Here is a 17,231-nt window from a genome sequence, read left to right as displayed (position 1 = left end):
TTTTAAAACAAAAAGCAGATTCTGCTAGATGGTTGCATTGTTTAAAGAAAAATGTATTTGTTCTGCAAGTGTCCATGGAGCACCTCTTCTGTAAGAACAGTGTCTGGTAGAGAGGATAAAGCAGCAAATGGAACAGACCTTGTGGAGCTTCCATTCCAGCTGGAGAGATGATAAACCCATGAGTTGCACATTAGAGTACAAAGTGACGGGGCTTGGGGACAGTTGGTCAGTGAAAGAAACAGCAAGCAGGGCTGTGAGTTGTGTAGATGGTGGGGGATCAAGGAGGGCTTCTCAGAGAAGGTGCTATTCTTTTTTTTTTCATTCTTTTTTTTAATGCATGAAATTAGAATGTATTTTGACATTTTACATATATGGAATACAACTTCCCATTCTTCTGGTTGTACATGATATGAAATTACATTGGTAATGTATTCATATGTAAACATATATGAACATAGGAAAGTAGATCTGATTTATTCTACTAACTTTCCTATTCCCAATGCCATCCCTTCCCTTCATTCCCCTTTGTCTAATCCAAAGTGTTTTTCTCTACCCATCTCCCACTTATTGTGAGTAAGCATCCACATATCAGAGAGAACATTCGACCTTTGTTTTTTTGGGATTGGCTTATTTCACTTAGCATGACAGTCTCTGGTACCATCTAGTTGCTGACAAATGCCATAATTTCATTTCTATTTATGGCTGAGTAATATTCCATTATGTATACATACATTTTCTTTATCCATTCATCTGTTGAAGGGCACCTAGCCTGGTTCCCTAGTTCAGCTAATGTGAATTGAGCTGCTGTAAATATTGATGTGGCTGCATCACTATAATATGTTGATTTCAAGTCTATTGGGCATGTACCAAAGAGGGAGATAACTGGGTCAAATGGTGGTTCCATTCCAAGTTTTCTTAGGAATCTTCATACTGCTTTCCAGAGAAGTTGCACCAATTTGCAGCCCCACCAGCAATATATAAGTGTTCCTTTTCTCTACATCCTCACCAACACTTATTGTTACTTGTATTCTTGATAATTGCCATTCTGACTGGAGTGAGATGGAATCTCAGTGTAGTTTTTTTTTTAATAAGATTTTTTTTTTAGTTATAGATGGACATAATATCTTCATTTTATTTGTTTATTTTTATGTGGTGCCAGGGATCAAACCCAGTGTCTCACACATGCTAGGCAAGCACTCTACCACTGAGTCACAACCCTGGCCCCTCAGTGTAGTTTTAATTTGCATTTGGCTTTTTCTCTGAGGTGGGGAGTCCTTAGAGTAAATCCAGACCAGGAATGAATAACTTATACTTTTCAATAAAAGGAAAACAACTGCTAATCAATTATGTTTGGGCTTAGGATTGCATAAAACCAGTTCTTGAGTGTAATGCTTAGAAATTGCTTTGTTAATTTTTTTTAATCCAACAAAACCGAAGTTGACTATGTATAAAAATCTACATTAGGCACTTTGGAAATTCAAAATTAAGTAAATTACAGTGGGGTTTTGGGGTTGTTGTTTGTTTTCAGAATTAAGCTATTGGGAGATTGTCGAGACCTCTATATAGTTCATTAAAATGTGGGCCATACGGGTGTTCAAGAGTAAGGATTATTTTGTTTTCCCCAATTTAACAAACTCCTAAGCCGCCCCAAGCCCAGTACTGATGCTGGGAGGACCAGCAGGCCTCCATCCCTTCCTGTCTGCAGCCCTGCATGCTCAGTCTGGGGAGTGTAGGCTAGTGAGGAACCCACACTGAACAGGTGGGTGTTCGCCCTGCCTGCTGTGCACTCACCTTGGCTTCCTTCCCATCCCCTCCTTAGCTCACACCTCTGCATCCAGTCTTGTCACACTGCCTACGCTAAGTGTCTCCTGCCTGGGTTTTCCTTATTCCAGCTTTTGCTACACTTTCCTACATATCTGTTGATACTGCTGCCAATTACCAGTTTTGTAGAGTGTGAGTGTGTGTGTGCGTAGTAGGATTGAGAGGATGCTGGATGATTTTTATAACATGGTCTCCATCAGAGATGAGAAAATGTACAAGAGGCCAAGATGGTCCTATGTTTCCTAAAAATACTAGTGAGGACATTTCTTTGTAGACATGAAAATTAGTTCATGCATTTTCTTACAGTAATGAAATGATTCTTTTTTTTTATTTTTATTTGTTTATTTTTTGTACTGGGGATTGAACCCAGGGATGCCTAACAACTGAGCCACATCCCCAGTCACTTTTTATATTTTATTTAGATACAAAGTCTCGTTGAGTGGCTAAGTGTCTCACTAATTTGCTGAGGCTGGCTTTGAACTCTTGATCCTCTTGTCTCAATCTCCTAAATTGCTGGGATTACAGGCATATGCCACTGTGCCCAGCAGTAATGAGATAATAATTCTTTATACTGATGGCATTCCTTAAAAAAAAAAAAAAAAGGTAAATAATGATAGAGCAGTTAAGCCAGCTGTTTAATGCAAAATGGTTACAGAGGTGTGCCCAAACCACACTGTTCCTGTTACCCACCCAGCTGTAGTAGGAGTGTGAGTTTGCCATCCTGGAATGAGTCCTTTAAGGTCGGGACTGCCTGTTGCTCAGAGATGGAGATGTAGCCCCTGTGCTGGGCATCCTGCCTTGGCATAGTCAGTACCCAACTGAGTCACCAAAACACTGACACTGACATGGTTGGGGGGTTAGAGGGGAGAAGAAAGCTATTAATTCCAGGAAAAGTCAGAGAAATTTTCTAAGACTTGAACAGTGCCATACAAGATGAGTTTCCTAAGCAGCAAAGTGGAAAGGAGTGTTCAGGTTCAAAGAATAACCTGTGTCAGTATATAGTGAAAGGAGCATGCGGTGTCCAGGGGGAGCCATGTGCCTGTGTGCATGGGAGGGAGGGAGGGAGCATACTTTGCATGTGACTGGCCTGATGTGTGGAAGAGCAAGGAGGACAGCTGTGGGAAGCTACAGTGATAAGAAAGGATTGCAGATTGATCTGGGGCTGTGCTCAGTGGTAGAGGGCTTGCCTAGCATGTGCCAGGCCTGGGTTCAATCCCCCAGGCAGGGGTGGGGGAGATAGGTGCAGGTCTTTGCTGTTTCATGGTAGTTAATCTTTGGATGCTGGGAGCCTGTGGAAGGAAGGGTCTTAAGCATTGGAGTAATGTGATTGGATACCTGTTTTCTAGCACAGGGCCTGGAACCAAGCAGGGAAAACCTTGTTCTAGAAGAGTACTGTTAGCAGTGTTGAGAGATGGGTTAGAGAGAAGCAAAAGGAGAGGGACACATGTGACTTCTGAATATGTCAAGTTGACAGTATCGAGTTGAGTTTTAGAGCCAGGGTAGAGGGCAGGCAGGCAGCATGAGTGCTTGCTCATTTTCTTAGTTGAAGCCGTAGAAGGAGTTGCTTGATCAGGGAGAGACTAGAATAAGGAAAGATTCTCATGAGAGGTAGCAGAGTGGTGTGAGAAGTCATCCCTGGGATCAGTAAGAAACACCCCTAAGATGCAAAGAGGAGGGAGTATGAGGAAGGGAGGGTGGCAGTAAGTAGCACTTGGGGCTGTGGTGACAGATCACTGGTCTTTTTGGGTCTGACCAGGAGGATTTCTAAAGTCCATTGCCTTTGGTTTATGTAGTCTCTTTCATTTGATTTTTAAGTCATTCATGGGAAGAAAACAGCATCCACTTTAAATTTCTCACATGCTTCACATTTAATCAACAGATGCCGATCCACTTCCTCAAGGGGGTTTGGGAAGTGTCAATGGGATAGGACAATTAAGTTTTCATAAAGTGTTGTTTATAACTGCAAATTATTTCATATATGGTCTGTGTTTGAAAACCAACTTGTGCATTTAAGACCTTGCTTTTAGACTGAGATCAGTTATAAGCAGTGTTACTTCAAATATCCATCTGCCATTGGTATTTTAAATTCAACTTTATACTATAGTGATTTTTCTCTGTTTGTTTGCATAGCTTGGCACCTGTGTTTGCTCTGTTTGTACCATTTTACTGCTCCATACCAAGAGTCCAAGTGGCACAAATTCTGGGCCCGTTGTCCATCACAAACAAGACATTGATTTATATATTGGGACTACAGGTACAGTATGCATTTTATGTTCACATTTCTTTAACCAAATCTTTTTTTTTTTTTTTTTTGTCTTTTTTTTTCTCATTTGATCTCCTTGAAAACAATGGTTGTTTTTTTTTTTTTTTTCCCCATAAGTTTGGCTTCATGATCTGTATCAAATGTTCAAAGGAAGTGTTACAGAACAAGAACATCAAGGTGTAGAAGGTACTAGAATACTTTCATAGCCTTTAGAAATCTGATAAGAGCTTTCACTGTAATTTGTATCAGTGGAAAATATTTTCATTTAATTGTTACAATTATGTGTAAATGCTCTTTTTAAAAATCATAGTTTGAAGTGGAAATACATGAGAACAGTGGAAAGTGGAAAAATCAATGTCAAAATTAGTTTATTGAATACAGCGTCACAAAGAAAGCTCTGAAGAAGAAACCCAAAATGCTTTACCAACCTGAGATTTGATGTTTTCAAGAAGCATTAGCAATGTTATTACTTCTGTATTTGTGCTCCTACGATGATATTGTCATCATTTGCTAAATGGTTTTCTTTGAAGATCATTGGAGTACTTACTGTCTGACTTAGAAACCTGAGCTTGAATGAGTCCTTACTAATACTCAGTGAATACCAATTGCTCCCTGCTGGGTTCCAGTCACTACACTGGAACACATAGGATTTTCAGTGTTCTGTTATTTGTCATTATTTTTACTCCCATGACTTTTGATGTCAAGCTTTTTCCTGCAGCTTCCTGTGGCACCATGTGTAGCTTGGCCTTTTGATCCACTAGTAAACACTCAGGCATTCCTTATCCCACACATATCAAACCGGATACTAGTGTCACTGTAAAATGCCCTTCTCCCTCCCGTTTTAACCTTTAGCATTTCCTCCAGCTCCTCTAGTCTGTTATCATGCATTATCAATGGCCCGTCAGGGGCGGGTGTTTCCTTACAACTTTTACAACCGTTTCTCATGAAATATGTTATTCTTCATCTCTCAGCCCCCACAAACTCCCCCTTAGCCTTCCTAATATGTATGTAACCAAATAGCTCATTTTTGCAGTTTATTCTTAACAGCTAGGATTTGCTGTAGCAGGTTTGATTTTTTTTTCCCCTTAAATTATTGTGACAGAGGCAGTATGAAATGGCAGAAAAACACCAAGGACCTGGCCCCTGGTTCTGGTATGTCTCTCACTGGCTCTGAGACTTGGGTCAAGTCATGACCCCCTGATCCTCATTTTGACCTAAGTTCCTTCTAACTCTAAAGCTAGAATCATTGAGGATGAAAAACATTATTTCCTCAATTATGGGGTAGAAATTCCATGTGGCATTATGGAAGGTCTTTGGGGATGAGTGAACTTTGGCTTAGTGATGGGGTCTGTTGACTATTTGCTTTGTCACTTATTTTTACTGAGCCCCCATTTGCCCATTTGCCTACCTGCAAAATGAAGATAATAATGCCTATATTACAAGATTATTTTAAGGATTAGATATCATAGCATTAGTGTTACTGTGTATCTGAAAAGATAAAAATAGCTAAGTCAGTGGTTCTTATTATTAATTAGTAATTTATCTCTATAGCTAACCCCATTCATTGCTTTTTCTGACATTATAAATGTATTGTTATACTGTTTTGTTTTGTTTTACAAAAAGCAAAATAAGTAAAATATTTCTCAGAGAGAGGGGCTCTGGTTGCATAACCTCCATCACAAGAGCCTCTGTGTTTAGTGCTATTTCAGCAGTTACATGGCCTGCAGTGAAAGTAACTGCTTAAAAATGACACAGTAAATCCCGCCATCACGTACATCCACAAGAGTGTATCCTTACTGGAATAAGATATATTCCATGCTTTTATAATTATATTTAAAATGGATTCTACTGTCATGTTTAACTAAAAAGAACCAATAAATAAAAATCAGAAAGTAACCTCTTAACCCTGCTCAAAAGCAAAATATAGATGCAGCTACCACAGTTTATTCAAAGTAGTATAAATTTCTAATAATTGTCATAGTATTTTCAATAACTTTGTGAGGTAGAAGTGGATATCAGAAAGAGTGGAGGTGCCTCACTGCTTCTTTTTACAGTCTAGTCTTTGGCATGGATGGCATCCAGGGTTCTTCTTGCATCTCCAGCAGCAGTTGCCCATCTTGCATCAAGGGTGGCTGAAGTCTCCATCCTCTTCTTGCCCCACTCCCCTCTGGGCCTCTGCATGTTTTTGTGACATTCACTCTCCCCACCACAGCTACATGAAGCCAGGGACATTTCTTTAATGGATGAATGAATGGCTGTAATCTTTACCAGAAGAGCCAAAATGCTTATGAAGGGACATTATGTATCAGATGGCTTGAGAGCCAGCCCTGTGGTGCCTACCCTGTGCTGGGAGCTGTGGAGGATGGGGTGAAATACAAGATGAGATACTTGTCCTCCAGGAACCCAGAGGCTAGGAAAACTCACTCCTGAACCTGTCAAAACCCAAGCAACACAGTTGGCACCAAACACACAGTAGGAAGGGGAGCTTGAGAGGATCCAAAGGAAACCAGCTTTGACTGGCAGGATGTTGGACTCCTTCTACTTATATCTGAGCAGGTTGGTGAGCACAGGGCTGTGGAGCTTGCCTATCTGCATACACCCAACTCCACCATTGATAGCTGTCTGACAGGGATACAAGTCACACAGACACTCAATTTTCTCACCAGTAGAATCAAGTTCATAGAGCTTCCTCATCAAGTGATATGGAAGATTCGCTGAGTTCAGTTTGTGGGAAACCTTGCGAGAAATGCCCAGCTTGTAGAAAGTGATAGTTAACTTACTATCCTTTTTCTTTTTAGAGGAGAACGACAGCAAAATATTTGTCTGCATAATTCTTGACCTTGTTATTATCAAAGTTATTTACGTGGAGGAAGCCTCCATGCCAGATCAGAGATTAAATTAGAAGTGGCAGCTGATATTCCTTCCTGGGTGGCCTGCACCAGAACACAGCCCACCATCCTGCAGCCCACCAGCCTCCTCTCCCTGTTCCTTGGCCTCTTACCCTTCGTGTCGTCTGCTCTGAGTGTCCTCATGGAGTGTGTGGAACTCCAAAGTTCGCATCTAACAGTTGGCAGTGAATACAGCTGCCCTGCTCCAGTGCCCTGCTTCTTCCTCAAAGATCAGAAGTCTTAACCCCTAGTCCAAGCTTCTAAAGTACACACTAGACCACAAACCATTTCTTTCTTCCAGGGACACTTTGAGATGCTTTGATTTGTTTGGTGTTTTTTTGTTTTTGTTTATTTTACCCTGAGCACAACTCTAAAATATAATTTAGAAAGCAAAGGTAGAGATTTCTTGAGACTTAAAAATAATTACTTTTGTCATTAATTAACATTGTTATTATAAGTTTATTCTTCCTTAGATGAACTAGAATAGGAACAATACCATTTGGTACAGACCTCTAAGCTGTCAGAATTCTTCCCATCTAAATTTAGAGAAACAATAATAAAAAGTTACAATGAGAAAGTTACGTTAACAGTTGTCATAAGTCACTAGCAACAAGCATGGATGATGACTACCTATGTTTACATTGTTGATTCTAATAATATAATTAATACCCATTTGTAAATGATAATATACTTGAATTTCACTTGTATTTCTTTGCATGGGAGTGGGCCAGGTTCAAGTAATATATTCTCAGCATTGAAGTCTAAGGTCTTAAAAAAATAACCTTATTATTAAACAAAATTTATGTTTATTTTCTATTTGCCTATATATTTGATAGCAAGTATAATTAGTATTATAAATGGTCATGATTATGTAAAAATAAGTATACTGTTACTGGCAGTTGAATTTCATTTTTAGTTGCCTTTTTTTTCTTTTGTAGCTTTTCACCTCTGGTTCCTACATCTGGATTGTAGCCATAAGTGGACTTGTAAGTTTGATTTCCCCCTCCCTGCAATTCCCCCTGTCTTCTGGGAAAACAACAACAACAACAACAAAAAAAAAAAAAAAACGAGGAAAAGCGTGATGCTGAACTTGTGGGCAACACTCACTTGTTCCTGACATTCTCTCAGCCCTATCAGATCTGGCTCAGTGCTACTTCATTAGTGACTAAAAAGGGCCAGTTACTTGGAAAATTGAGACAAAGGGAGCCAGTTGGTCTGAGTTTTCAAAGTAACTTGATGTTTTAGCTAAATTGTTTTCATTAGTGTTGGTTTTATATCACATTCATAGTTTAATTCATGGTAAAAAAAAAATGACAGAAAATGAAGATGTTGGACCTACTAAAAATAAGGAGAGCTGTTGTGCTTGTTTTATAAAGAGACTGTTACGTGAGGGAAGAAAATAAGACCAACCAGCAGTCAGGTGGGTTGGAACTGACAGAAGACTCATCAGGTCTGTGGCCAGAGAAGGGGAGGAAGGGAGTGAGCCGGAGGATTTGGGTCCTCCTCCTGTGGCTGGAATTTCCTTCTCTGTCCCATACCCGTGGGACTTGGTTATATTTTATTTAGAGGGTATTTTAAAAGAAATTTAGATCATGAAGTTGAGTTTTATTCTTCCATCACTTGAATATGAACCCTCAAATTTATGAAAATAATTTTATAACTAGTGTATATGGAGTATAGTTTTAATTTCTTTCTTGGAAAAAACTAAGAAAAATATAGAATAGATTCATATGAACATGTGTAACATCAGAGAAAAAAGACTTCGAAATAACTGCAGCCCTCTGCAGACCCTTTACATAAATCACTACTTTGGGTCCTTGTTTCCCAAGTGACTGACCAGTGTTTGGGGCAAGTGTACCAACCATCCTTTCAGCCTGCTCACCTCACTCCTCACTTTCAGCTCTGTTGTTCCTCCTCTCTGTTCATTATTTTTATCTAGAACTTGATTGTTCATTCCCCTCAGCTGATGTGCTTCTGCCAATCAAAGTCACTAGTTTTCCTGTCCCTAAATATTTTCTCATTTACCCAGGACCCCATTGAGAAGCCTTCAAACCATACAAGCAATCTGGAATTCATTTTTCCCCCCAGTAGTAGGGATTGAATCCAGGGGTGCTCTACCACTGAGTTACATCCCCAGCCCTTTATTTATTTATTTTCATTTTGAAGTAGAGCCTGGCTAGTTCCCCATCTGGTCTTGAACTTGTGATCTGCTTGTTTTAGCCTACTAAGTAGCTGGGATTATAAGCGTGTGCCACCCTTCCTGGCCCATCTGTTGTTCTTAAGAGTTGTGGCTTTGGAACATCCTGGGATTAGACTGATTCTTAGGGCACAGTTGCCAGGCTCTCTCCGGTCTAAGTTCATCACCACTTGAACTGCCATCTTGATTGACAGTAATAAGAGCTGCATGAAGATGTACAGTTTCTTCCATACTACAATTTGTCTTAGTCTTTTATGGTTTTTTTCATAAAGCATTAAAAGAATTTCAAACTACTTTATTGTATGCTGTTTCATTGTATTCATTTATTATAGATTCATTTACTCTGAATATCCATTCCTTTCTTTAATAACTCATTATGTGACTCATTTGTTTTAAAACATCCCATTTTCTTTCCTCATTCTGTTTTTAGACAGCTGATTTTAAATTAAGTGCTTGCTGTCACCTCAGAAAGTTTCGTTTTGTGATATTTGATGCTCTAGAATTGGAGGTTGCACTTTTCATCTCTTTGTAGTCTTTTTAGAATCTAAAATATGCATGTTGTGGTCACAGTCTTTCCAGCAGACCTCTTGACATGTAGTAAGATGCCTGTTTTAACTTTTTAAAAGGAATCAGAAGATTTATGAATTTTTAACACAGAATGCCCATTGCACTATGTTTGGAATTCCAGGATGATTTGGCATTTTAGAGAATCTCACTAATAATAAATACCTCTGAGCTAATTTAATTTTCACTTCTTATAGTAATTGACTCAACCAAAGTTATTAACCTCCTACTGTGATCACAAATCCAATAAGTTTTCTTATTATCCTTGTTCTTTTACCCTTTATTACTATTCCACCATAATTAGATGATTCTAGCCACATTTATTTGGAATGATTGATACTGGTTTCCCTTCATGCTGTACCATAAATATTGGTGCTTGTTTTACACTTTATGAATTTTTTTTCTGACTTTACCTAGAAAATCCACATTTTTGTTAGGAAATATTTTATGTAACACAGTATGCTGTTTATAAAGATGATTATAAAGGAGGATCTGAAAATTGTCATGAGTGTCTGGTTCGCACAGCACTGACTGCAGAGTCCCTGTGTGCCATAACAAAGCCACAGTGTGCCTGTTCCAGATGCTGATTGCTCAACACAACACAAGTTCTCTTCCCATGCAGATCAACTGACTTCCTTTTTTTTTTTTTTTTTTTTTTTTTTTGGTTTTTATGATAAATAAGATACTAAAAAAAAAAATTCATACTACCAAAAAAATATACATATTTGGGGAATTGTTACAAAACCTGTTGATGAAATTTCACCTTTTAGCATTGAAACTGATAGTTCACCTAGCAATTCTTGTGTTTTTTAAGATAAAGAGCTTTTTAAAAAAGAAAGATGTGTGTAAAACAAGTCATCTATAATCTTCTGTCATGGAAACCAAAAAATGTACTCATGTTTTCCTGGAAAGTTGCCAACTTTGAATTGAATTTATTTTATTTAGCTAGTTATCAGTTTATTTCTTTGGGCTAGCCTAGTTTTTATCTTTCCTTATATCATTTATTCTTTCATGATTATAGATGTCTCTGTATGTACACACATGTGTCATATAACATCTCAGTGGTTAGATAAAATACAGACAGTGTAGGAGTGTGAGTAGGAGCCTCTTTCTGTCCTCACTGATGTCACAGAAAAGTGTGAAGCCTAAGTTATTTTCCTGAGTTGGAGGAAAATTGTTTTTAGCTCTCAAGGAGCAGTAAGACTGCAGTTTGCCTGGGATGGTTGTCACTCTTCAGTTCCATTTTGTAATCCCTTGGGGAGGCCACCTGCTACTCTGAAAAGGTGAGGCGTATTCAGTTGTGTTTCATGAGTACTTTGAGATTATTCACATGCATCATTGTTTTTGTGTGCCTTGTCCCTCCTTTGACAGTTCTTTTTTTTTTTAATAAATTTTTTATACCTTTATTGTATTTATTGATTTTTATGTGGTGCTGAGGATCAAACCCAGGGCCTCGCACGTGCTAGGCGAGCGCTCTACCGCTGAGCCACAACCCCAGCCCCAACAGTTTTTATTTTTAATACTAACATTTAATATTTTAATTAACAGTTTTCATGAAAGATTACAAATTTTTTTTGGAAGGCTTGGTTATAATAGTCCAGTGAAATATCACAGTCTTTGCCAGGGCTTCAGATATTTTAGGAAACCTCCTGCTTCCATCGTTTCACCACCATTGCATTCAGTTGTTCTTCTGAATGTCTTTGGTGGAAGACTTTCAAAAACTGAAGCCACTCTATATATTCATAATTCTACTAGTTTTGTTACACATTTATACTTTTTTTTTCCTTAAAGAAAGTTTTGCTTACTTATTAAACTTTGAATTCTTTTTGTGGTTCTACTGGAGAGCCTTGAAGACATCAATGGCCCAGCACTTCTTCATTTTCCGAGGTTTTATGAATCATAGTAATGAGTCATTACCACTGGGATGTGCCCTGATTCTCAAAAGCTGAGGTCTTGCACCTGATCTGATTCTTATGTGATTCAAATAGAAAGGGGCTGCTTTTGCAATTTTTCTCTTTTTTTTACAATTCACATATTTATCATCATTTGGTCCTCTTCCAAGCTGCTTAACAGCAAGTTACCAGACGGGCCAATACTTCTCAGTCTCAGGATTCTGTGCCTCAGTGGGTCCCTACTCTGTACCCACAGTCATTGCTGCCTGTGTTGTGCTTCTGTCTAGTACCCCAGACTTTGACTATCTTGTGATCAAGCAGTGTTCATGTGAAAAAAAAAAAAACTTCTACACAATAATAAGATTAGAAATGTAGATTGACGTAGATTATTTAGAACTATGAATGTGGTTTGAGTTTGATTGTTTTCTGTAGGCCGTGAGCATCTTGAAAGTGTTTTAGACACACTTGAGGTGATGTGAGATTGCAGCAACCTCACCGGGTTGTGAATAGGGGAAGGGAAGAGGAGTAGTCTGGAAGGAGTCAAGAGGGCTTTTTGAGCTGATTTGCCTTTGTCTCAATTGAAAGACAAAAATAAAAACACTTTAACTGAAAAAAAATAAAAATGGAGATAGCAGCATGTAGCATGGTAATGTTAGCTTCCTTTGGAATAAGTTTGGGGCCCAGGCTGCTTCTCGGTGGTGATAATGGCATTTGGGTCCTCTGCCTTCTCCTGCCTGTGTATGTCTTTCTCTTTATACTTCCTTTTCTTCCTGTTTATCCTCATTTCTCTTAGATTTCTTCTCCAGATCCAACTAAACAGGGTTTGGGGTAAGTCATCTGCTGCTCAAGGCCTTCGGTTAAATTTAAGGATTTAGGTTGCTGTTTGGCAGTTAACTGGAAATGAAGATGGGGCTGTGGGAGCAGTCAGGAGGTTGCTGGGTTTACGAAGCGCCGTGTGCAGAGTGGACAGTGACAGCAGCCCCTGAGGAAGCCTCCACCCTTCCGTGGCTGAAGCAGCGGTTGGGATCCCAGCCAAGTCGAGTGCTGGTGGGTCCCTGATCCCTCACACACAGGCTCACACTGGTTTAAGGTGACTCACTCTTGCTTTCTCCCTCCTCCTCCATCCTCACCTCAGGCTGCCTGGACCACGAGAAGAAAGCCCCCATACTCTGCTTTGGCAACCACAGCCCAGTCCAGGGCTGGCAGGTGATGTCCCACTAGACAGGCCTTACACAGGGAGGCAGAAACTAGTGGAAATATAGTTTTAAAATGCTCTAAGAAGGATAAATGAAATGCCAGTATCTTGTTGAAGCTAGAGAACAGAGGTATCTTATAAACTACACTATTAATGTTTATTTCTGCAGTTTATCTTTTACTTACAGCCAAAGTGCATCCTCCTTAAGGACCCTGTCCAGATTTGGCCTCCTCTACAGCTCTCACCCCATGTGCCCCACACTCCAACAGTGCAGGTGTTCACTCTTCCCAAATAGCGCAGCCTAGCTCAGGGTTCTTTTACAAACACATGGCACTTACTACACCAGGCACTTGTGGAAAATTCTATTATTTGTTCATATGTTTCTGTTTGTTCATGCATATGTGTTTAACATTTTTTTAGCCCCTGTCTTCTGGGCCCCTCCCTACAGGCACTGCATGCCCTCTTGACGTCAGACTTTGTTCTGTGTCATAGAGAAAAGAAGTGATAAGAGCTTTGTCCTCTCAGAGGCCGTAAGAGCCATTGTGTGGTTCCACCATTGCCTGTTCCCTTTACCATGAGAAAAGCGTGGGCCAGGGAGGGGCTGATCCTGGTGACCCCAAAATGACAACAAATAAGTCTTTGTCATAAGCTGCTGGGATTTGGGATGCTTCATTTCTACAGTGTAACGTAGCAAAAGCTGCCTAATAGTTCTTTTCTAAGCACTTTACAAATATTGTCTTAATGAGTTCTCATAAAAATTGGATGAAGTTAAGTGCAGTGGCATATGCCATAATCCCAGCAACTCAGGAGGCTGAGGCAGGAGAGTTGCAAGTTGGAGGTCAGTCTGGGCAATTAAGAGAGATCCTGTTTCAAAATAAAAAATAAAAGGGGTTGGGGATGTAGCTCAGTGGTAGAGTGTCCCTGGGTTCAATCCTTGGTACCAAAAAATAAATTAAAAAAAAAAAAAGCAAACTTGATAAAGTAGGAATATTTGTTTTATAGGTGAAGAAGCTGAGGTACAAAGAAATTTAATTTCCCAAACACACTAGCTGATTAGTAGAGACTGGGTCAAGTTCAGACAGTATAGCTTTAGTCTTTATGTTCTTAAAAAATAGGTTTGTATAATCTTGTGGAGTTTTTTCCAACTGAATTTCTTCTTCTCCCCACATATCCCCTTTCTAGCAAAATCTTATTCAAGTCCTGACTTACTCCTTTCCTGAATCAGCCCTGTCATTTGTGTTTGTGCATGTGTTCCTAGGGATTGAACCAGGGTCACTCAGCCACTGAACTATATCCTCAACCCTTTTTCTGAATTTTGAGGTAGATTCTCACTAAGTTGTCAGGCTGGCCTCAAACTTGTAATCCTCTTGCCTCAGCCTCCCAAATAGCTGGCTTGTGCCACCACACCCACCTTCATATATACATACATACACATACATATACACATATACGTATATGTATATATTCATAAATGTAGTGCAAATACTTAACGAGGTCTACCCTTTCAACAAGCTTTTTTTAAGTTTAAAATACATCATAGCTAAGTGTGGTGTTGCACATCAATAACCCCAGCTACTTGTCAGGCCACTGCAGGAAGATCACAAATTTGAGGCTAACCTGGGAAATTTAGTGAGACCCTGACTCAAAATGAAAACAGTAAAAAGGGCTGGGGGTGTAACTCAGTGGAAGAGAACTTCCCTAACATTGTGGGGGCCCAGGTTCGATCCCCAGTACTGCTAAATAAATTAATTAAGAGTGTGTATGTGTGTGTGTGTGTGTGTGTGTAGTTGGTAAATACAGAGTGTTTTACACTAGCTCTCTAGAGCTTGTTCATTTTGCATAACTGAAATTTTATGCCTGTTGATTAGCAATTCCCCTTTCCCTGTCCTCCTCAACCCCAGCCATTGGCAGCCACCATTCCACCCCCTGATTCTGTGAATTGGACCGACCTAGATTCCTCAGGTAAACCATGCAGTATTTGTCTGTCTTGGGCTGGTTCGTTTCACATAGCATGAGATCCTCACCATTCATTTATATTGTTGCTTGTTGCAGTTTCCTTTTTTTTTTTAAGGCTGAATCGTACTTGATGGTATACATATACCACATCTTGTTTATTCACTCATCTGGCAGTGCACCCCTAGACTGTCTCCATGTCTCAGCTGTTGTGGGTAATGCTGCAATGAACCTGGGAGTGCACCAGTCTCTTCCAGCCCTAATATGTCACCAGAAGTGGGATTGCTGCGTTATACAGTAATTCTATTTTTAAATTTTTTAGGATCCTCTGTACCATTTTTCATAGCGGCTGCCTCAGTTGCATCTCCACTAAAGAGTGCACAAGGGTTCCCATTGTTCCACTCCTCCCAACACCTTTCTTTTGTTTTATTGTGTTTATAATAAGCATCTTGACAAGTATGAGATGGTATTTTCTTTTGGTTTTGGTTTGCATTTTCCTGATGATAAATGATGTTGAGTGTTGTTCTTTGAAACTGATAGCCATTTATGTCTTCATTGGAAAAATGCCTTTTTTGTTTGTTTGTTTTTACTTTTGAGTTGTAGGAGAGTCTTCTTTCAACTTAGTAATCATAAATTATTTTTTATAATTTCCAGTTCCTAGCATAATGTCTACCATTTGGTATATATTCTATAAATGTTGAGTTTTAAAATTTTCATATTATCAAAAGAGTAGTAAATTCTGTGCTAGAAAATGCTATAATGCTGTGTGTTAGGGTGCTTTCAACCTTGCTGCCTTCTGAGTTCTCAGCATGCTCTCTGCATTGCTGGAGTAGTACAGGGACTCACAGATGATGTTGCTGAGGTTCAGGTTGCACAACTGATGCGTGTTGAGCTGTAGCAGAAGCCAATGTTGTGTCCTGAACCACCGAGTCCAGTGCCCTCCACTGCACACCTTGAGGCTCTCATCCAGGTCTAATCCACCCAAGGAGGCTTACACTCAAAGCTCTCTGTTCTTCCCTTCAGCACACCACAAGATGAGTCCCTGTTGATCATCAGTGAAGACAGCATTCTGGAGGGTGGTCTTGCGTGTGAAGGTTTAAAGTGTCCAAGCAATGAACAACATAATCAGCAAGTTGCTGTAGCCTTCCTTATGAATTCTGTGGGATGACCAGTCCCAAGAAGATGTTGTCTCATTGACAGCCTGTTTTCCTTGACATAAAGAATCTAGCCTGGGACTGGGTTTGTGGCTCAGTGATAGAGCGCTTGCCTCACATGCATGAGCCCCTGGCTTTAATCCTCAGCACCACACATAAATAAACAAATAAAATAAAGGTATTGTGTAAAAAAAAAAAAAAATCTGGCCTATGGTTATGCTTTCTCTTCAAAGAGATCAGGGTATTTAACGGTCCTCTCCCTATGCTGGGTTAAATACCCCACCTTCAACAAAGTCATTGACTTGCGTTTCTCACATTGTCCTGTATAAGAATCTGAAGTAAAGAATGGCTGAGAGAAAATTTAAAGGATAATTTTTAAAGTATCAGGCTAATTTAGTGGTGCTGCTTGTTACAGAAAAAAGCAGTGAGGGTACAGAGGTTGCCACCAAGTACCCTGCTTTCCCACGGTGAGATTCGCAGCACAGAGCGTTTTTCCCATGGGGTCAGACATCGTCCTCTTAAAAGATTTGAAGTCTCGAATCAATTTTGATTATCTCTTAAAGTGTGTGTGTGTGTGTGTGTGTGTATGTTTTTTTTAATAGAAGACTCTGGTGTTCCTTCCTCTTTGGGACTGACTGTTGATATTTCTCTTCTATCTTGATGACAGCCTCTGAAAAAGGATTATGGTAATATCAAAACATTATTTTGAATTTATTTGTTTTTTTTTTTATAAATGTGGCTTAATTAACACATTTGTAACTTACATTAATTGATGTTGTCAGGTGGGGACATTTTCAAGGTATCAGAAGTTTTTTTATTTGTTTAAGTATTTTTATTTTGCAAAAACCCCATCTCTTATAAAACTTAAAAAGATTGTATTTCTATAAATATCTAGATCTTCATATTCACTTATTTTGAAAAACTCTTTTTCTCTTTGTTTATTAAGATGTTACATACAATAGAATTTGCGAGGTTTTTGTTTTTGTTTTTGGTACCAGGGATTGAACCCAGGGTGCTTTAACTACTGAGCCACATCCCTGGCCCTTTTGTCATATAATTTTGCCTTTTCTAGATATTTGTGCCTTTAGAATTATATAGTAGGAAATCTTTTACATTTTGCTTCTTTCACTTAACATATTTGTTTACAGATTTTTGTTTTGTTGTTTTTTGGGGGGGATTGTTTGTTTATTTGTTTTTGAAACTGGATCTTGCTCTGCTGCCCAAACTGGCCTCCAATTTCTGTGCTCAAGTGATCCTCCCACTTCAGTCTCCTGAGTAGCTGAGACTACAGGTGTAGCACCTCA

At 39.3% G+C, this 17,231-nt stretch overlaps 1 protein-coding gene across 1 annotated transcript in view; it reads left to right on the top strand.

Moving 5' to 3' along the window:
• The window catches only part of Ubac2 (UBA domain containing 2), a 154,983-nt gene that overhangs the window by 91,527 nt on the left and 46,225 nt on the right, over nt 1–17,231 (top strand). The window contains exons 5-6 of the mRNA XM_048800682.1: nt 3,952–4,075; nt 7,911–7,958. Coding sequence (XP_048656639.1) covers nt 3,952–4,075; nt 7,911–7,958 — 172 coding nt within the window. The remainder of the gene's footprint in view (nt 1–3,951; nt 4,076–7,910; nt 7,959–17,231) is intronic.

This window comes from Marmota marmota, unplaced genomic scaffold, assembly GCF_001458135.2.
Source record: "Marmota marmota marmota unplaced genomic scaffold, marMar, whole genome shotgun sequence".
Taxonomy (NCBI): domain Eukaryota; kingdom Metazoa; phylum Chordata; class Mammalia; order Rodentia; family Sciuridae; genus Marmota; species Marmota marmota.
The sequence above is the reverse complement of the archived record's forward strand: the minus strand, read 5'-3'. Positions and strand labels throughout refer to the sequence as shown.